Here is a 14,133-nt window from a genome sequence, read left to right on the forward strand (position 1 = left end):
ACATTTTAAGGGATAACTGACCCATAATTTAATTCCCCCCACATTTTAAGGGATAACTCACCCCAAATCCCCATTCCCCCCACATTTTAAGGGATAACTGACCCCAAATCCCCATTCCCCCCACATTTTAAGGGATAACTCACCCCAAATCCCCATTCCCCCCACATTTTAAGGGATAACTCACCCCAAATCCCCATTCCCCCACATTTTAAGGGATAACTGACCCATAATTTAATTCCCCCCACATTTTAAGGGATAACTGGCCCCAAATCCCCATTCCCCCCACATTTTAAGGGATAACTGACCCATAATTTAATTCCCCCCACATTTTAAGGGATAACTCACCCCAAATCCCCATTCCCCCCACATTTTAAGGGATAACTCACCCCAAATCCCCATTCCCCCCACATTTTAAGGGATAACTCACCCCAAATCCACATTTTAAACCACAACTCACCCACAACTCCACCACAGCCCCCCTTCCATCACCCCTCACCCCAATCCCGTTATCCCCCGCCCCAAATCCCGATATATTTTCCCCCAACACCTGACCCCGAACCCCGCCTTTCCCAGAGGTGCACCCGCTGCTGGGCGTCAAGGGCGACGGTAAATCCAAGAAGAAGCAAGCAGGCAGGCCCAAAGGATCAAAAGGTAAAGACAAAGATTCTCCATTTAAACCGAAACTCTACAAAGGGGACAGAGGTTCTTTACCTCTGGAAGGAGCGGCCAAGGGGAAGGTGCAGGCGGAGCTGGGCCAGCCCCTGACAGGTAAGGAACCGCCGCCACCCCCTCGGTGGCCTTGCTTTGTCGTCCCTCGTTCCTTACAGGCCTCGCTAGATTCCCAGAATTCCCCAAAATTCCCAAAATTCCCAAAAATCCTCCCGCCCTGCTCAGCTGCTGGCAAGGAGAGGCAAAATTGGGTTTTTTTTTTTTGAGGTTTTTCTGTGTTTTTAGCGTAGGGATTTGGAGTTAAACGGATGGAGGGAGGTGCTGGGGTTTGGCGGGTGCTGAGCTGGGGTGGGAGTGATAATTATTTGATATATATTTATTGTTGTAATTATTATTTATATAATTTATATATTTATAATTGATATTTATCATAATTATTATTTATATAATTTTATGTTCATAATTTATATTGATTATTATAATTATTTATATAATCTATATATTTATAATTGATATTTATCATAATTATTATTTATATAATTTTTATATTCATAATTTATATTTATTATCATAATTATTTATATAATTTATATATTTATAAATTATATTTATCATAATTATTATTTATCTAATTTTTATGTTCATAATTTATATTGATTATTATAATTATTTATATAATCTATATATTTATAATTGATATTTATCATAATTATTATTTATATAATTTTTATATTCATAATTTATATTTATTATCATAATTATTTATATAATTTATATATTTATAAATTATATTTATCATAATTATTAATCTAATTTTTATGTTCATAATTTATATTTATTATAATTATTTATATAACTTATATATTTATAAATTATATTTATAATAATTATTATTTATCTAATTTTTATATTTATAATTTGTATTTTTTAATATAATTATTATAGTTAGTATAAATATATAATTATATATTAATTATATAATTAATAATCATATTATAATTATTGTATATAATTATATGTATTAATTATATAATTGTCAATCATATTATAATTAGTGTAAATATATAATTATATATTAATTATATAATTATTAATAATATTATAATTATTTTATTTATTTTATATAATTATAATTATATGTAGATTTTTTTTATTAATTATAATTGAGTTATGTGTTACATGATAATTATTTTATAATTATTTATAGTAATATAGATATAATTATGTATATAGTGTGTATATAATATATATGTGTATATAATAATATAATAAACCTGTAATATATAATATATATAATATATAAAATATATTTACACATATAATATAATATATAATATATTAATTATATAATATATAATACATAAGATATAATGCATATATAATTTATTATATATTATATAATATATAATATATAAAATATAATGTATGTGTAATATATAATACATATATTTTATATAATAATATAATTATAATATTATTAAATATTAATAATATAATGAACACATACAATTATATATTATATATTACATAATATATATTATATACACATATACATAAACTATATACTATAATAATATATATAATTATAATTTATAACTATTTTAATTGTTTTCATTAATTTCTTAAGAAAATATCCAAGTTTGGGGTTGATTTTTGAGGGAATAGGAAAGGATTCCGCTGGTTTTTTGTGCCAGCGTTGACAGAACAGGGGAAAAAGGAGCATCAAAAATGATTTGTTGATAAAAAACCCTGGGATAAAATCCAGGAGCTGCAGTTGAATCGCAGTTGAATCCCAGTTTAAATCCCAGTTTAAATTCCAGCTTTAATTCCAATTTTAATTCCAATTTAAATTCCAGTTTAAATTCCAGTTTAATTCCAGTTTAAATTCCAGTTTAATTCCAGTTTAATTCCAGTTTAATTCCCGTTTAATTCCAGTTTAATTCCAGTTTAAATTCCAGTTGAATTCCAGTTTAAATTCCAGTTTAAATTCCAGTTTAATTCCCGTTTAATTCCAGTTTAATTCCAGTTAAATTCCAGTTAAATTCCAGTTTAAATTCCAATTAAATTCCAGTTTAAATTCCAGTTTAAATTCCAGTTTAATTCCAGTTTAAATTCCAGTTTAATTCCAGTTTAATTCCAGTTTAATTCCCGTTTAATTCCAGTTTAATTCCAGTTTAAATTCCAGTTTAATTCCAGTTTAAATTCCAGTTTAATTCCAGTTTAATTCCAGTTTAATTCCCGTTTAATTCCAGTTTAATTCCAGTTTAAATTCCAGTTTAAATTCCAGTTAAATTCCAGTTTAATCCCAGTTTAATCCCAGTTTAAATTCCACTTTAGTTCCACTTTAATTCCACTTTAATTACTCTTTAAGCTCCAGTGGCTGCACAGCAGGAGAAATTTGGGATTGTTCCTCCTTCACAACTGCAGCAAATAGGGAAAAATTGGGATTCTCCCTTTTTTTTTGGCCATCTTTTACCTCTGTTGAGTCCCAAACGTTTCCCATTATCCAATTTCCTTCCTTTTTTTTTGGGAAAAGCTCCTCCAGGCCCAGCACAGAGAGCACAATTTCGGCTGCAGTGATGATTTTTAAACCAGATTTTAACCCAGAGCTCAGAGCTGGGATAAAAACCAGCTCCAAAGTCGGATTTGATGGATCAAATTTTGCATTTCCTTGATTCCAGCAGCTGCTGCCGTGGATTTTAGGCTTTCCGGGAGTGATTTATTCCCTCTTTTCCTCTCCTTCCTGCTCAGCTCCTCACTGTTGCTTGTCCTGGTCTCTGTTACTTCCAGGAATGGGAATTTTTTATGGAAAAACCTCGGGGATGTTGTCTGGGAATGTTTCCACCTGGAAAAATCCGGGATTGGAGCATCCTTGGGTGGGATTTGCCTCAGGGGGGGAATTTTTGGGGGGATTTTCCAAGATTTTCGGGTGTTTCCAAGGATGGCAGGGATCACCTGGATCCTCACAGGGCTGGTTTGGAGATCATTAATTTCATGTTAATTATTGCTTCCATCACTGCTAATTAATAAAATTAACAACAGAAACGAGGAAGGATCATGGCCTGGAGCCTGAAGATTGGGATTTCCGAGGAGAATCCCAATCCTGGGCTTCCAAACTGTGCTGGATCCTTGGATTTTCCGTGTTGGAGGGGCTGGATGAGCAGGGGGCGCTCTCAGAAAAACGCTTTAATTTTTAATTCCCGTTTAATCTTTCATTCCCATTTAATTTTTAATTCCCATTTCATCTTTAATTCCCATTTTTGCTCAGCACTGCCAGGGGCTGCTGACTCTAACTTTGTACTCAGCTGCTCTTCCTAATTCCTTGTTTTCTGTGGAGCTGGGAATTCCTTCCTCTCTGGGAAATCCCATCCCCATCCCTCTGGAACATTCCCGATGCAGCAGCCAAATTCCTTTCCCGGCTTTTCTGCGTTTCCCCCTCCTTTCCCAGCCCTGTTTGGAAGGATTTTTGGTGTGGATTTGCTGTTGGTGCAGGAAAGCCGGGGATTTATTTCCCTGCTTTTGGGTTGGGATGAGATTCCTGAGCCAACCTGGGAATTTGTTTTCCTCAAAAATGGGTTTAGACTCGAATTCCGCTCGGTTTTTCCCATCAGCTGGATTTGGCAGAGCTCCCTGAAATCTGCTTTTAGGCTTTGCTGCCTGTGCTGGCTTGGAGGTGTTTTCCATGCAGGTTTGGGATGAAGGGAAATAGGGAAAAATTCCTGCCTGGAATGGTGAGGTGTTCCCAGAGGAATCCCTGGGAATGTCTGAGGATTGAGGTTGGAGCATCCTGGGACAGTGGGAGGTGTCCCTGCCCATGGAATGGGATTTAAGGCCCTTTCCCATCCAAACCCTGGCATTCCATGAAAATCCGTATTTCCATGGAATTCCTGACCTGGGAGGATCCAGCAGATTCCCAGTGGATCCCAGTGCTGGACTCTGTGGGAGCCACACTGGGAGAGGAAAGAATCCATCCCTTGGCTCTTCCCAAACCCACAGAATTCCGTGGAATTCGCTCTTTCCTTTGTTCTCTTTACGCCTTGTACCTAAAATTCCCAAAATTTTGGGCCGCCAGCTTTTCCTGGGGTTCCAGCACATCCCAAATTCCCAAGGAATTTGGATCCAGGCTCCCTTTCCCTGCACAGAGTGGGAATTCTGGGAATTCTGCTGCAGGAACTAACTCAGGGCTGAAGCAGCTGCACAGGGAGAGTTTCCCTGGAAAATCTTTGGGATTTCCACGTGGGAGCTGCATGGCTGGGACTGGGATTTGTTTCTCCGTGCTGGCAGCAAACGTTAAAATCCGATTTTTTGTGTTAAACTCGGCTTAAAAAACCCAGAGCAATCCCATCATTTCACAGCTGAGGATGAAATCCTCCTCTCTGGTTTCACCCACGCTGAGGTGGGCCTCGATTTCCTTGGGTTTTGCTCGGAAAATTTGGGAATTAGGAATGATTTGCCACCAGGTAAGTTTGGGAATGAAGAATTCCTGAGCCGTGCTGCGCTCCCAGAATCTCAAATCAATCCCAGAGCTGCCTCCCGGTGCTGAAATTTCGGGTTTTAGCTACAAAAATCTCGCCCTCTCCCGGTTTGTTCTTTTTCCCCTGCATTTCCCAGTTTTTTCCTGCATTTCCCATTTTTTCCTGCTCCATTTGGGGCTCTCTGGTTTTCTGGGAGCCTCTGGATGGGGCCGGCCACTCATTTTTCCATCTCTGCTCTCTCTAGCAGGTGGTGCAATCTCAGAGTTGCTATGAAGACTCTTCCTTCTCTCCCTGTCTCCTTTCCTCTCTTGGCTCCCCAGCGTGGAAACGCTGGAATTTTCAGTCAGGACTGGCACAGACTGAATTCCATGGATTCAGGGAGTGATTTGGGGCAGGAATGACTCTGGAAGAGGGAGCAGCCTCCGCCCTCCTGCTGCCTCTCCGTGGATCAGGCACAGCTGGCGCGGAGAAGGCTCGGACCGAGCTCCGGTTGGGAATTCCAGGGACAAATCCCTGTCCCAAAGTGACCTGAGCCCCTTCCCCGCCACTCCAGAGCCTCTCCACCTTTATCTCCCAAAATCTCGCATCATTCCCGGATGGAAGAACACCCCAAAGAGTGAATTTGGATTCCTGGCTGGATCCTGCAAAGCCCCCCTTTTCCAGCTGGGAATTCCCGTCTCGCTGAGCCCATTCCTGCCCAGCTTTTCCGTGGGTGACAGGATCAGGGCAGAGCCGCTGATCCCAGCCCAGATTTTCAGGAATTTCCAGTGGGATGTGAGGAGCTGCGGCCCCTCTGGAATCTGCCTTGCTTTGGTGTTCATTTCTCCCACTCTGCCGGTGGCAGAAGGGGCAGCTTTAGGAAAAAAACCTCATTTTCCAATGGTTTTTATCCCAGCCTGTGATTCCCGAAGCTCTGCTGCAGTTCCCTCCCGTCCTTTCCAGTGGTTTTGTTCCTTCTCTTCCCTGGGAAAAGCCCCGGGAATATCCGGGCTCCTCCCTCACCGGGAGATAAATTAAACCCAGTTTTTTTTTTTCTCGGAACTGAAACAGAAATTTTCCAAAGGGGTTTCTGTTTTTTCCCACTCGTGGGTTAAAAATGGAAGCTGCCAGCTCATTCCCAACCTTTTATTCCTTCAGGATTCCCTGTAGGAATGGGAATAGCACTTTCCCTGTCCAGCACCCACAGCCTGGCACCTCTTACCCACACCAGCATCCCAAAAAAAGGAAATTTCACCCCTAAATCCCCGTTTTTTCCCCCCAGACTTCGGCGTTTCGTTGCTCTCGGTGTTTCCCCCCAGGTGGAATTTTTGGGATTATCAGGAGGTATTTGAATTTCCTGGGTGTCCTGCAGGAAAAGGCAGGAGGGGAGTTGGGAAGGGATGAGTTTGCAGCCAGAACCGTGCAGATACAAAATCCAGGAGAGAGAAAACATTTGGAAATCGGAGCTTTCGCAATTCTTCAAACCTCGACGTTTTCGCTCCGGGCTTTGGGGACATTTGGGTTCATTTTGGGACATTTCTGACCACGAGTGTAAAATTCCCATTGGGATTTTTGTTCTTTTTTGCTTGTGGGGCGACTCTGCCGTGCCAAACCTGCCCTGGCTGGGCCTGACCCCAATTCCTGCGGCACAGCCCGAGCTCCTGCAGCTTGGCTTAAAGCCCTTCCTTCATTTCCCACTTTATTCCCATCTTTATTTCCCGTTTTATTCCCATCCTTATTTTATTTCCCGTTTTATTCCCGTCCTTATTTTATTTCCCGCTTTATTCCCATCCTTATTTTATTTCCCGCTTCATTCCCCATCCTTATTTTCTGTCCTGGTTATTCCCACCTTTATTTTCTTCCCTGCTTTATTCCCATCTTTATTTTAGTTCTCACTTTGTTCCCATCTTTATTTTCTTTCCTAGTTTGTTCCCATCTTTGTTTTATTTGCCGATTTATTCTCATGCTTGTTTTATTTCCTGGTTTGTTTCCATCCTTCTTTCCTGCTTTATTCCCATCCTTCTATTTCCTGCTTTATTCCCATCCATATTTCCTGGTCTGTTCCCATCTTTATTTTATTTCCTTGTTATTCCCATCCTTATTTTATTTCCCGGTTTGTTTCCATCCTTATTTTTTTTTTCCCACTTTATTCCATCCTTATTTTCTGTCCTGGTTATTCCCATCTTTATTTTATTTCTCACTTTGTTCCCATCTTTATTGTATTTCCCGCCTTATTCCCATCCTTATTTTATTTCCTTTTTATTCCCATCCTTATTCTCTTTCCCGAGTTATTCCCGTCCTTATTTTATTCCCTGGTTTTGTACAATATCGGATCAGCTTCGGCAGTGGTGATGGCTCTGTGTTTGTAAATAAAGAGGTACCTTCCATTTCCTAAAATCCACGGGTAAATCTTGGCTTTTCCATGGAAAAGTTGGGGAATTTGAGAATTCCCCGTGTTTGGGGTTTTTAGAGTATTTTTTGTTGGTTTTATTGAAGGGAGAGGAGGAAATCCGGAGTAAAACCAAACCCTGGCTCCTCAGAGAATGGAATTCCCGGAGAATCCGTGGCTGTCCCATCCCTGGAAGTGTCCCAGGCCAGGCTGGACGGGGTTTGGAGCATCCTGGGATTGTGGAATGGTGGGATTTAAGGTTCTTTCCCACCCAAACCAGTCGGGAATTCCCTGATCCCTGAATGCCCTGGGAGCCAGGCTGGGAAAGGGGAGCTGGACACAGAGCTGGGAGGGGAGGGCAACTCCAGGGCTGGAAAATCCTCCTGGAGCTTCGGGAATTCTTCAGTTTAAGGAATGTCAGGAAGGGAAACATCCGGATGTTCGTTACCTGCGGAAGAACTCGGCAAACCCAAATCCCTGTGGGAATCCAGGGATGCCCAGCAGGAGATTATGGGATGCCTTTTCCATAAAATTGCCATCAAAAACTATGGAGAACGTGGTTCCATAGAGCTGGGGGAGGTTCCTCCATCAAAAAACCTGGATTTTCCGGGGAAGACCACTTTGGCACTGCATGATTATTTTGGGATGCTTGAGCACCGCACGGATCCTGCCGGAATCTCCTCTCCGAGCGTTTTCCTGGGATGGCAGCGTGGGAATGATTCCTGTGGATCCATCAGTGGAAGCTTGGGGTCGGATCCCTTGGGAATGAGGGCTCTGGGAGCTCTCCCAACTCCTGTGTCTCTTTCCAAGGCTGGGAATTTTATCCAGAGCCTCACCTGGAGCTTCCAGAAATCCTTGGGAGCCCTCAGCTCCCAAGGTTCTTCCTTGGGAAGAGGGTTCTTCCTTGGAATGTTTGGGGCCGTTGTGCCCCGGCTGTGACGTCAGAGCTGCTCCCATGGGAACAGCTCCAGGGCCTGGTGTGGACACGGAGTGACCGGAGCCACAGCAGCTCCCACCCCGGATTCCCATGGATCAGCCCGAATAGAGGTTGGAATGTTGGGATTGGGAGTGCTCCGGACTCTGGGATGTGTTTGTGTCAGTCAGGATTGGACCACGAGGAATTGGGATTTTGGGGTTTCCTCACACTCCGCAGCGTTATTTGGGAGATTCCTGCAGGAATTCCCGCTGGAAGTTTGGAGTTTGGTGTGAAAACAAAACTGGAGCCGCTCCTTTTCCAGTGGAAATCCATCTAAAATAAAATCCATCGAAAATCATGTGGGAAGTCTTAGGGAGAGGGGAGAATTTCACTCTTAAATTGCCCAACACACCCAAAACTGATGGAATTTGGGCAGAGTTGGATTGGATCCAATGGATCAGAACATCCTGTCCTGTTGGAAGAACATTCCCAATGGAATTCCTGGAATTCCCGCCCTGCTGGATCCAGTAACTCCTTGCTGTGTCTTTTTTTAGTTGTGCCTCCAGCTCCATTCGGGGAGGATTTTCCCAGGTGGAAGGATTAGATCTGGCGGGATGTCGGAGACATCCCAAAGGATCCGGCAGATTTATGGAATGATTCCGGGGGGTTTGGAGCGCTGAACCCAGACACAAAACCACCCAGAGAGATGGAGCAGAGCCCCATGGCGGTGATCCTGCTGTGCGCCCTGTGCATTCCAGCGGCGCTTCCGTCGGAGCCGGAGCCTCCCGCGGGGTTGGGATCGGGCTCGGAGCTTCCCGCGGGATCGGAGCCCATCCCGCTGGGGCTGAAGGCCATGGTGGTGGTGAACTCCACGCCCTGCAGCGTTACCTGCGGGCTGGGCGTGAAGGAGGAGCGGCTGTGCGAGGTCAGCCCGGCCGGGGAGCGCCAGAATTGCTCCCTGGTGCGTTCCCGCTGCCTCAGCCATTGGATCTGCGGCCTCCGGCACCTCAGCGTTCCCGAGGGAAATCCCATCCACCTCACCTGCCTCTCCCCGGACGCCGCCAGCCTGGAGGGACAAAATTTCGGCTACACCTGGAGGTTCGCCCGCGGGCTCATCACCACCAACGACCTCCTGTTCCATCCTTTCCACAATCCCAGCCCTTCCCTGAGCTTCTTGCCGGCTCTGGAGTCGCATTCCGGGACCTACCGCTGCGACGTGCAGGTGCTGAGCTCCTTCCAGCTCGTCAAGAGGATCTACTTCGGCCTCAGGGTGATCCCCAGCGATCTGGTGGATCTCGACTTCCAGAAATCCCTGACTTGGGAGCAGCAGCTGGCGGCCAACGGGGAGGAGCCACCGGGGAACGCCAGCGGCGCCGCGGAGCCGGAGCGCTGGCGGAATCCGTGGGAGAAGCAGTGGATTTATGAGGCGGTGCTGGGAGTTGGGAGCGGCGTGATCCTGGGGATCCTCTTCAGCCTCGGGCTCTGCTGCCTGGGCAGGGTGTGCAGGAACAGAGCGGCGCGGGAAATGAACAGACTTTGACACAATTCCCTGTCTTCCGCGCTTTATTAGGATCAGGAATTCAGGCTGGGATTCTCGGGATCGTCCGCTGTTGGATTTTGATGATCCTTCCCTTCCAACTCGGGACATTCCATGGATCCCATAACTATTTAATGGGATATTTTCGTTTGCAGCAGATTGGTAAATTAATATTTTGGGCTTTGGGGTGTGGATTAGGAATTCAGGAATTCAGGATGGGATTCTTGGGATCATCTGCCGCTGGATTTTGGTGATCCTTCCAACTCGGGGCATTCCATGGATCCCATAACTATTTAATGGGATAGCTATCATTTATTTTCAACAGACACAGCTCATTATTGAATATTTTCAGCCACTTTGGAGCCTGGATTAGGAATTCAGGATGGGATTCTTGGGAGTCATCTACATTTTGGATTTTCCAACTTCCAACTCGGGGCGTTCCATGGATCCCATGGAATTTAAAGGAATATTTATCATTTATTTTCAACAGACACAGTTTATTATTGAATATTTTCGGCCACATTGAAGCCTGGAAAGTCAGGACAGGGCTGGAGATGATTCCAGCGGAATTCTGGAATGATCCAGCCAGGCTTTGGATCACCCTGAGCCACAGCAGAGAGCTGCCAGCTCCTCTGAAGGGGCTGTGCTTTACCTCGAGGTGTTTGGGGGTTTTAAATTTAACTTCCCATCCTTACTCCTGTCAAATTTCCTTCCATTTCTCCCGCTTTTCCAAGAATTCTGGGGGGATGGAGCTGCCCCAGGTCAGGGGTGAGGAATGTGGTGATTTTTGAGCCGGCGTCGTTTCCCTCTGATCCAAGCTCTGCTCCCAGCTCTGGGGGTGAGGGATGCTCCACTTCCCTCTGGAAGTTTATTCCCTTCCATGAGATCCTGGAAAAAGCATTTTCTGGGATATTCCTGGGTTTGTGCAGGGCAGGGAGCATCGGGAAGCAGGAGATGAGATCAGAGCTGAGCTCATCCCTAAAACCCTTACGGGATTCCTCAGTGGGCTTGGGATCTTTCATTTTTCCTGGTGATTGATGAGGATAAACCAGGAATTCTGCAGGGAGTGGAATCCATGGAGGGACTTTAAAAATACCTTATTTTTTTCTATATTCCACCTCATTTGCTGTTTGTTCCCTTTTTTCCTGTGAGCTACAGGGACACCCAAATCCAGGGAAAACCACAGCACAGCTCCAGCATTAAAAATCAAAAATTCCCGAGTTTTTCCTTTTACCAGAATGACACAAAAATGCTTTGATGTTGAATAATACGGGCACGGAGGGAAATTAATTTTATTTATTTGAATGAAAACCAAACCAGGCACTTTCCAGAGCTGATTCCCAGAGGGCTTTTTTTCACCTCCTGGACGTGGAAAAATTGGGAATGACCCATCACAGCGGGCTGGGAGTTAATGGTCCAGAGCTGCCCCATCTGCAGGACCCTCTCTGCTCTTTGTCATGGAAATTTCAGTGTCTTGGGCCCAGCTGGGATTCCCAAATCCAGCGGGATGAAAGCTCCGGTACAATCCAGCTCTGCTGGGGGAGTCAGAGCGGGAGCCAAAAATCTCCTTCATCTTTGGATTGTGGGTTTTTTTTTAATTTCTGAGGGGAGCCAGATGCCCAGAGCAGGGAAAACGAATCCGTAATTGGAGTTTTTATTTGAAGACCGAGGGCTGGGATGGCCACTGGGGTCCAGCTGTCACAAATGGCCTTTAATGGGATTCTTTTTGGGGTGCTCTTTGATTTCTGAAGGGATTTTAAGGATTGAGGGATGTTCATCTTAACAGGGGAAGGAGGGAAGGAGGGAAGGAAGGAGGGAAGGAAGGAGGGAAGGAAGGAGGGAAGGAAGGAAGGAAGGAAGGAAGGAAGGAAGGAAGGAAGGAAGGAAGGAAGGAAGGAAGGAAGGAAGGAAGGAAGGAAGGAAGGAAGGAAGGAAGGAAGTGGCGGAAGGAAGGAAGGAAGTGGCGGAAGGAAGGAAGGAAGTGGCGGAAGGAAGGAAGGAAGGAAGGAAGGAAGGAAGGAAGGAAGGAAGGAAGGAAGGAAGGAAGGAAGGAAGGAAGGAAGGAAGGAAGGAAGGAAGGAAGGAAGTGGCGGAAGGAAGTGGCGGAAGGAAGTGGCGGAAGGAAGTGGCGGAAGGAAGTGGCGGAAGGAAGTGGCGGAAGGAAGGAAGTGGCGGAAGGAAGTGGCGGAAGGAAGTGGCGGAAGGAAGGAAGTGGCGGAAGGAAGGAAGTGGCGGAAGGAAGTGGCGGAAGGAAGTGGCGGAAGGAAGTGGCGGAAGGAAGTGGCGGAAGGAAGGAAGTGGCGGAAGGAAGGAAGTGGCGGAAGGAAGGAAGTGGCGGAAGGAAGTGGCGGAAGGAAGTGGCGGAAGGAAGTGGCGGAAGGAAGGAAGGAAGGAAGGAAGGAAGGAAGGAAGGAAGGAAGGAAGGAAGGAAGGAAGGAAGGAAAAGGGAATAGCAGAGGTTGGAGCTCAGTGCAAGCAGGGAAGTAAAAACCCTTGGAAGAGCATCCCCATCTCTCCTTTTTTCCATCTCTCCCTGCAAAATCATCTTTTCTTAATCACTGCCCCTGAATTCCTGCCATAAATGGCAGGAATTTAGGAAAAAAGTGTCTCTCCGCTCTGAATTGGTGCCTGAACTCCTTTTTCCCAATTTTTCACCTGGAGACAATGATGGCACAGGCTCCATGGAAACCCTGGACTCCATGGAAACCCTGGGAACTCTGAACTCCATGGAAACCCTGGACTTTCTGGGAATTCTGTGTGCTCCCCATTCCCAGCTGGAGGAATTTCTGTGGTCCCGAGCTTTAGGAAGCTTCAGGAGCTTCCAGGGCTGCTCCAGGCAGATCCAGGAGGAGCTGGGAGCAGAGGGATTGGGAAGAAATCCCTGGGATCTCCTCAGGCTTCCCTCAGCCGAGTAATGTCGGTGTCATTGAATGGCAGAAAAACCCCATGGATTGATTTTGGGGCTTTCTGGCTCCTCCATCGTCTGCTCCTGGAGCTGTCGTCCTGTTCCTTCATCCGCTGGGATAGAATTCCTGTTCCCACTTCTCCCTCTTGCTGCTGATGTCCCTGCACAGTGACCAGAGCTGTCCCTGCAGTGACCAGTGCTGTCCCTGCACAGTGACCAGAGCTGTCCCTGCAGTGACCAGTGCTGTCCCTGCACAGTGACCAGAGCTGTCCCTGCACAGTGACCAGAGCTGTCCCTGCAGTGACCAGAGCTGTCCCTGCAGTGACCAGAGCTGTCCCTGCACAGTGACCAGTGCTGTCCTTTCAGAGTGACCAGAGCTGTCCCTGCACAGTGACCAGTGCTGTCCCTGCAGTGACCAGAGCTGTTCCTGCACAGTGACCAGAGCTGTCCCTACAGAGTGACCAGTGCTGACCCTGCAGTGTGACCAGAGCTGTCCCTGCACAGTGACCAGAGCTGTCCCTGCACAGTGACCAGTGCTGTCCTTTCAGAGTGACCAGAGCTGTCCCTGCACAGTGACCAGTGCTGTCCTTTCAGAGTGACCAGAGCTGTCCCTGCAGTGACCAGAGCTGTTCCTGCACAGTGACCAGAGCTGTCCCTGCAGTGACCAGAGCTGTCCCTGCACAGTGACCAGTGCTGTCCCTGCCGAGTGACCAGAGCTGTCCCTGCAGTGACCAGGGCTGTCCCTGCAGAGTGACCAGGGCTGTCCCTGCAGTGACCAGAGCTGTCCCTGCAGTGACCAGAGCTGTCCCTGCAGTGACCAGAGCTGTCCCTGCACAGTGACCAGTGCTGTCCTTTCAGAGTGACCAGAGCTGTCCCTGCACAGTGACCAGTGCTGTCCCTGCAGTGACCAGAGCTGTCCCTGCACAGTGACCAGAGCTGTCCCTGCACAGTGACCAGTGCTGTCCCTGCAGTGACCAGAGCTGTCCCTGCAGTGACCAGAGCTGTTCCTGCACAGTGACCAGAGCTGTCCCTACAGAGTGACCAGTGCTGACCCTGCAGTGTGACCAGAGCTGTCCCTGCACAGTGACCAGTGCTGTCCCTGCACAGTGACCAGAGCTGTCCCTGCAGTGACCAGGGCTGTCCCTGCAGAGTGACCAGGGCTGTCCCTGCAGTGACCAGAGCTGTCCCTGCAGTGACCAGAGCTGTTCCTGCACAGTGACCAGTGCTGTCCCTACAGAGTGACCAGTGCTGACCCTGCAGTGT

The 14,133-nt window shown here is 46.1% G+C and overlaps 2 protein-coding genes across 8 annotated transcripts in view; both read left to right on the plus strand.

Moving 5' to 3' along the window:
- The window catches only part of RBBP5 (RB binding protein 5, histone lysine methyltransferase complex subunit), a 44,358-nt gene that overhangs the window by 14,133 nt on the left and 16,092 nt on the right, over window positions 1-14,133 (plus strand). For 2 of the 7 annotated variants that reach the window (XM_088066948.1, XM_088066949.1), the window contains exon 13: window positions 574-977. In XM_088066948.1, the coding sequence (XP_087923074.1) occupies window positions 574-935 (362 nt within the window). In that variant the 3' untranslated portion in view covers window positions 936-977. Of the gene's footprint in view, window positions 1-573; window positions 978-5,388; window positions 7,521-14,133 lie in introns of those variants that run through there. The other 5 variants (XM_005529309.3, XM_005529311.3, XM_005529310.3 and 2 more) reach the window with 5 other exon arrangements.
- Window positions 9,150-9,968, plus strand: TMEM81 (transmembrane protein 81). Its single transcript, XM_005529413.2, has one exon. It carries the CDS (start codon window positions 9,150-9,152, stop codon window positions 9,966-9,968), a length of 819 nt encoding a protein of 272 aa, XP_005529470.2.

This window comes from Pseudopodoces humilis, chromosome 26 (assembly GCF_049639895.1).
Source record: "Pseudopodoces humilis isolate 2021_Gansu_Grassland_sample_001 chromosome 26, ASM4963989v1, whole genome shotgun sequence".
In the NCBI taxonomy this organism is placed as follows: Eukaryota; Metazoa; Chordata; class Aves; order Passeriformes; family Paridae; genus Pseudopodoces; species Pseudopodoces humilis.